At 33.4% G+C, this 7,925-nt stretch overlaps 1 protein-coding gene across 20 annotated transcripts in view; it reads left to right on the top strand.

Annotated features, from left to right (window-relative positions):
- The window catches only part of LOC106876775 (serine/threonine-protein phosphatase 6 regulatory ankyrin repeat subunit C), a 106,459-nt gene extending 99,875 nt beyond the window's left edge, over window positions 1–6,584 (top strand). For all 20 annotated transcript variants that reach the window (XM_052972096.1, XM_052972093.1, XM_014925469.2 and 17 more), the window contains one exon: window positions 4,686–6,584. In XM_052972096.1, coding sequence (XP_052828056.1) covers window positions 4,686–5,553 — 868 coding nt within the window. In that variant the 3' untranslated portion in view covers window positions 5,554–6,584. The remainder of the gene's footprint in view (window positions 1–4,685) is intronic.
- Window positions 6,585–7,925: the final 1,341 nt, after the last annotated feature.

Genomic DNA, 7,925 nt, shown 5'->3' with positions numbered 1-7,925 from the left:
CACACACACACACACACACACACACACACACACACACACACACACACACACACACACACTTACACACACACACACAGACAGAGTCTGACATTCATAATAATTTCATTATATATATATCCTTTGAGCAGTATTAATTTCGTATCAGAAGATTGACATCAGAAAGGTGAGGCAGAATAAACAGCAAACGCCTGGCTGAGAATATTTCCACATAATGACAAGAAACAGAGCAGTAAACAGCGAACTGATTATACATGGTCTCAATCAAACATACAACATACGTTTGGCCATTTTCCATACTGTAGCTGCTAGCTTAGCCATACCTATATATACACACATACATACTTACATACATACACATACGCACACACACACACATACATACACACACGCATGTATATGTATGTATATGTGTGTATACATCTGTGTGCTTACAGTGTTGGCTTTTTTACTGGTTAGTTTTTTTCTTTTTTTTCTTTGTGACTTTTTTTTTTTATACTATTCCCTCCATTTTGTGTTCATTGGCTGTCAATTCATGACGATCGTGATGACGACGACGACGATGACGACGATGACGACGATGACGAGAATGACAATGTTGATGGAATTACTATGATGTCTGGACATGATGTTGATAATGACTGCTGCTGCTGCTGCTGCTACTACTACTATTAAAAATTATGGGGCTGGTACTGTTAGTTTTTGTGCGGATGGTAATGATGGTGATGATGATGATGGTGGTAGTGGTGGTGGTGGTGGTGGTGGATATGGTCATGGTGATGTGAAGAATGATGATGTTTTTTTTTTATTATTATTGCAATAATTCTGTTCTTTCCTAGTTACATGGACATGCGAACAAATAACAAAAAAAAAAACAAAAACAAGAAACAAGTAACAAACAAACAATGCAAACACTTACAGACAAAATAACAGAAATAATAATAACAATGATAATAATAATAATAATAATAATAATAATAATAATAATAATAATAGTAATATCTGTTATAATGCTAATAGTAATTTCATTTTGCTGGACATTGTATTGCAAATGTGTCACCTTTTCCCTTCATTTCAATCTGACTGCGACCACAGTAAATACTACATGTGTCTGATTGTAAAAGGTTTGTATGGTAATAATAATAATAATAATAATAATAATTATAATAATAATAATAATAATAATAATAATTATCATTATTATTATTATTATTGTTATTGTTGTTGTTGTTGTTGTTATTAATGGTGGTAGTAGTAGTTTTATCCTTATTGTAGTTGATAGTATTGTTACTGTTGTTTTATTCATTTCACTTTCTCTGCCGCTGTTGGGAAATAGCAATGTCTGCCAGCATTTGCTCCAATATGTGTGTGTATGCGTATATACACACACACACACACACATGTGTGCACGCGCACGCATATATCTTGGCAATTTTCTTTTGGTCCAATTCAAAAGCTTTCATTTGGCTTAAAATATTCATTTGTTCAGTTGGTATTTTATTCTTGTCTTTGATATTCCTGGCGATTTTTATGCGTGCAACAGTGTTTAGTCATATATCTCATATGTTACGAGTTCAAATCCTGGCAAGGTCAACTTTGCCTTTCATAACTCCAGGCCTGATCAAACAAAGTATGTGTTGTGATGTTTGTATGTTGCATTGGCGGCATAATTCTTCTATCATGTCTTTTGGTATATTTCCTTGGGATTTCAATTCCTAGAAAGTTCTATTTCTAATTCTTTACATTTGTGCATATGTAAGTTCAATATTTCATCTTTTATCTTTTACTTGTTTCATTCTTTGGACTGTGGCCATGCTAGAGCATCACCTCGAAGAGTCTGGTTCAAACAAATCAATCTCCATACTTATGTTTTTTTTAAAGTCTGGTACTTATTCTGTTTATCTCTTTTTGTTGAACTTCTAAGTTATGGGAATGTTAACACACCAACACTGGTTTTCAAGCAGTGGTGAGGGAAAATACAAGGACACACACATACACATGTAGTTTACATTTGTTGGACTTCTTTCAGTTTCTGTCTGTCAAATATACTCAGTAGGCTCACCCTGAGTCCATAGTGTCTTAATACTTCTTTGTCTATGAAGTAGATTTGCTCAATATCTAATTAGGGAGATGGTGGGAACTTGGTGATGTGGAGACTCAGTGCAAAGTAGTGGATACCAATAAAAGTGTTGTAGGGTTTATCCATGGATCTGAGGTAGGTTAACAAAGAAGCGGGACTTTAGTTGTGACCGATGTGTTGGAGTGGTTAGAAGTTGTGAGAACTCGTGAAATGAGGATGCTGACTTTATGCATTTCATATGATGTTATTGATGTGTAATTACTGCTGGAGAAGGTTGCAGTTAAAAAAAAAGGAATTGTCTGGATTGGGAGATAAGTGAAATCAATGAAGCTGGTGCATCTGTTGGTGATGAAAGACTTTGCCTCCTGTACAGAAAAAAAAGACAACAACAACAAAACAAGTGAAAATCTATCAAAAACATGTATAAAAGTGTGATGCTACGATGCTACAAGAATGTGACAGAACATGGACATTGAATGCAAATCTGTGGAAGATGGAAAGTAATTCATGCAAGCATGCATGATCTGCAAGATATCTGTCATTAACTTAGAAAACAGAGAGAGAGAGAGAGAGAGACAGACAGACAGACGGACAGAGAGAGAGAGAAAGAGAGAGAGCATAATTCAACGAAAACTGCATTAAACAATATATACACACTAGTCAGCATAGTGGGATGTTTATGTGATTTGAATAGATAATGAGTGTGAGGTGAAAAATGTAACATTTATTGATACTAAAATATAGTAACAGAAGGGGAAAACTGGAGAAGACATACTAGGGAGACCGAGGTCAGCTCTTAGGAGTTTTACAGACGAAGTAACAGTTGACCTCTGAGAGTTGTCGACCTTTACAACCAACTCTAGCATTGATGAATATGTGTGTTTGTGCATGCGTATGTATGTGCGTGTAAATAGGTGAAGGTATAGCTTAGTGGTCTTGGGCTTAGTTTCACTGCATCGTCTTGCGCAAGTGTGTTCTCTTACAGCCCTTGGTCAACTAAAGCTTTGTCAGTGGATTTGGTAGATGGAAACTGAAAGAAGCCCATCATGTGTGTGTATGTCTTTGTGTTTGTCCTCCCACCACCAACTGACAGTTTTTTTTTTGTTTTTGTGTCCATCGCCACAACATTAGCAAGTTAAGCAAAAAGGATGGATTGAATAAGTACCAGACTTTACAAAAAGCAAGTTCTGGGGTTGATTTGATTATGGTAAGTTAAGAAACTGGCTCAATTGTCTGATATATTAACTGGAAAGAGGATCTAGATGTAAAACAGTTGTTCCTAATTCTGCAAATATTTAAATCTTTCTAAAACCATCCTATTCTATATTATTATCATGGAAATAATGAATATAAAACACACTTGTTCAACTATGAAGTTTCAATACACACATGCACATGCATACCCCCTCCCTCCACACAGCTGCTGTCTCTTAATTAGACATGTCTGTTTTATGACAATATGGACGATATTTTTTTTATGACATCACACTATTTCTGTGGTGAAAAATTGAACTTATAAACTCTATGAAAAAGAATTCAGATATTCTTACCTGCACACAAAATCATAAATATCAGTTCCTGATAGAAAAGAATTTAGGTTCTGTGGAAAATAGTGCAAAATTAGAATTATAAAGATGCTTCTTATTCTAGTGATAAGCCCCAAATCAACCAGCTGAATTGCTGCTTTCACAAAATAAGGAACGAGACATTAAAGTTTCATTTTTATTAAGCAACCGGATGAGAGAAGACTGCATTTTCAGCCTACTGGGGTCTTTCCAGATAGAAGAGCAGAAATAACTGGGTCTGATTCTTTAAGAATAAGCAACCAGATGAGAGAAGACTGCATTTTCAGCCTACTGGGGTCTTTCCAGATAAAAGAGCAGAAATAACTGGGTCTGATTCTTTAAGAATAAGCAACCAGATGAGAAAAGACTGCATTTGCAGCCTACTCAGGTCTTTCCAGATAGAAGAGCAGAAATAACTGGGTCTGATTCTTTAAAAATTTAGTTTGTAGAATAAGTTTGTGTTCCAAATAGATTTTCAAAATGTATTGCAATTCTTTGGATAAAGGATTTGAATGGTATCTAGTCCTATGGTATCTAGTCCTATGGTATCTAGTCCTATGGTATCTAGTCCTATGGTATCTAGTCCTATGGTATCTAGTCCTATGGTATCTAGTACTATGATAGGAGAAAGCAAGCTGGATATGACAAGGGTCTTTTTATGGTTTAGCAAAAAATGGTTAGAGCAGAACCTGTGACTTTTTTGATAGAAAGGGAGGAAGATCTCAATATTCTCAGGCTTGGTTAAAATTCTAGTAACTGAGTGGATTCTGTCAAAACCACCCAAAGTGTACCAGGTGGTGGTGGTGTTAAAGTAGAGATGATTCTTGATCAATAAATTTAGAAGTGTCTGGAATATTTTAGCAGAGACAGAAAAGACAGAGGTTCTATTTAGAATAAAAAGAAGGTTAAAAATAATCTGACCTTGGTTTGAAGGGCTCAAATTCCAACTAGTTTTGTAATTAGTATTATTTTGTGTTTATAAGAAACAATTTGTTTTGCTATGTTATGTTAATCTTAATATGTATTTGTTCTTCTTTCTGCAGTAAATGGTGTGTAATTCCAATGGCATTCACTGTGAACTTTGACCGGGATGGTCAAATGTCTCAGGCAATATCCAGTAATGATCTACATACTGTACAGCAACTGATCAGCAGTGGAATGAGTGTCAATTCGGTTGTCCACAACCCTGACAAGCAAGAGAACACTACAATTCTAGCAGGAGCTTGTTATGCTGGTAACCTGGATATCGTTGATTATCTTCTGAAGGCCGGTGCTTATATCAACCACAAGGATCCCTGCTATGGCCGGACACCACTTCACTGGGCATGTATTGGTCGCCAGGAAAAAGTTACCTTATACCTGATAAAAAACAAAGCTGATGTGAATTGTGTTGACCGGGACAATGTTACACCAATTATAACTGCTTCAATGGTTGGCTGTCAGAATATTGTTACTAGTTTGCTCAAGAATGGAGCAAATCCTTGTGCAGTGGACAGGCTGCGAGCTTCAGCTATTCATTATGCAACCTTCTATGGACATTCAGAAGTTATTTCTACCCTCATAAAGAGTGGTTGTAATTCTAACAACCATGTTATTTTTGGTCAAGGAACACCGTTAGCTAATTTGGTACATATTAAAGACCAAGAAAACTGCAAACTTCTTCTGGAGAGTGGTTACAATATAGATAACGAGGAATGGCTCTCAGATTTTCAGAGACATCAATCTATGGCAAACAGTATTGCTTCAAATTCTACCATTAAAACCATTCTTACTTGGTTGCAAACACCACGATCTCTAGACTCTTATTGTCGGATTGTCATACGGAAATGTATGCAAGGGGTTTATTTACAGAATAGAGTAAGCAACTTACCAGTTCCATTAACCATAAAAAACTATCTGTTATTCCTTTAAACAGTGACTTCAAAACTATTTTCTGTTTGCTTTTTAGCTTTTTATTTTATAAATGCAAGCGTGGACTTTTGGTGCCAGCAAAAAATTCTTTTTGTTGTCATAACAATCCAAACATCGAGAAAAAAATCAGATTTGATGACAGGTTATTTTTTAATGTTATATGGCTACAAAGACATGATGTAGATCTTTGTAAGTTGGTGCTCAACTCTGATTGCATTGTGTGGAATAAATTAGAATTAAAATGTAGAATGCCAAGTAATATTTTCAGATGCTTCGGTACCTATCTCCAAAAGTTAGAGAAGGCAGACGATGAGGAATGATGTCTTTTTCCTCAAAAACACAATGAAATATTTTGAAATGGATTTAGACTTGTGAATCATTCGAATATTTTGAACTCAACATCCCACTATCAATTATATGAATTAGACAGAAATTAGAATTAAGATATAATAAAACTATCAAAGTATGATAAAATATATTTAATTATTTAACAAATGCAATAGTAGCTTGTCTTTAATGTGTGTGTGTATATATATATATATATATATATTTATATAATTAATTCAATAATAGGATAAAATCTTTTATAAGAATTTTATCAAGTAGTTAGCGTGAAAAAACTCATAAAGGAAAAAATCCATCATTTATTCCGCTAGAATATATTTATTTATATTTATATACATGCATTAATATAGAAGAATGCCTCACGCTAAAACTACCATAATAAACACATTTTTACTGAATGCAAGGAAATGCAACTCTCAAAAACCGGCTTCTCAAAAACAGACTTAACTATATATCGAACGATTTCACGATTATTACAACAATATGTAACTTTCGATCATCAGTATATGGTCAAAATATATAAAAATAAACAAAAGATTCAACATACCAAAATGAACACCCCGTGTACCCAGCATAGTAAATAGAAGATTGTTTATCTCTATATATCTATGTAAAAAGCGGGCTTTTTTTTAATTACACCTCGGTAACACATGTTTATACCAGAATAAAATTCAGCACTGAATATATTCTGGTTATATATTTAATTAATTCAATAATAGGATAAAATCTTTTATAAGAATTCTTTTTCAGAATGAGATCAAAAACCAAGGCTGTGAAGATTTTAGAACATTTATAAATAGAAGGTCTTACAGCTGTTTCCAGGATATTTATTATATCCCTTCATTGGAGACGGTGTGAAAAGATGGTTAAGCAATAGTTTATTTAGATAAGATACAAAATAGAGAGTGAAGTGGAGGAATGACAATAGATGTGAGATATGCAGGGATATTGTATTTGTAGATCCATTATTTAGGCAGAATAGTATACATATAAGATTCCAGTACCTTACTCACAAGGTGTGTGTATATATGTATTGCTATATTATTTATAATACAATTGAATATTCTGACAACCAATTTATCAATTAGTTCCATACCAGGAGTTAAGAAAAATCCCAGTAATCATCAGTAGAAGCTGAGCCCATGCATTACCATATCTTCCAACCATTTTCTGATGATTGTCGGGATTTTTCTCAAATCTAGGTTTGAAACCAATTGGTAAAATGGCAGATATGAGGATATTGTATTGTGTTTTATTATTAATAATAATATACCCATTTCATCGACCAATATTCAAGTGCCTATTTTTTGTGGACTTGTGTGTTTTTAGACAGTATATTGGCTATAGATATGTAACATCTAGTAACTTAACTGTGTGTGTGTGTGTGTGTGTGTGTGTGTGTATGTGTGTGCACGTGGTTGTGTGTATTGTTTTTATATACAACAGTAGTAAGCCAGCATGGTTATACAGCCCACTGGCTGAAACCAATAAAATAATAATAAAAAGTATTACATTTAAAAAAATGTGTTTATTTATAAAATGTATTTAACACGTAAATGCATTCAAGCTTATAAGTAATAGTTAATTTGTTTACAGAATCATGTTTTTTGTTTTGTTTTGTTTTTTAAACCAACTGCTTGAACAAATATCCCCATCTTATGCTGTTTTGCAGTGGCCTATGTAACAGTTTAAAGAAATACCATCTTCACCATGGAATGATATTGAATACAAAGTCTTTCATATACACAACATTTGTATTGGTTGTATGATAATTGGCTGTTAAACAATGGAATAATGGAATGAAATTTGGACATAATCTATTGTAGACATCAGATTTATAGATTTATATTATTTATATTATATAATTCATAACACAACTGACTGGAAAATAAATATAATATATGAATGCATATGTATATGTATGTGTATATATATGTATATATACATATGTATTTATATATATATACATATATTTATGTAAATATGTGTGTAATATGTATATATATATATATATATATATATATATA

Source organism: Octopus bimaculoides, chromosome 12 (assembly GCF_001194135.2).
Source record: "Octopus bimaculoides isolate UCB-OBI-ISO-001 chromosome 12, ASM119413v2, whole genome shotgun sequence".
NCBI classification, from domain to species: domain Eukaryota; kingdom Metazoa; phylum Mollusca; class Cephalopoda; order Octopoda; family Octopodidae; genus Octopus; species Octopus bimaculoides.
This window is presented reverse-complemented; position numbering and strand designations above follow the sequence as displayed.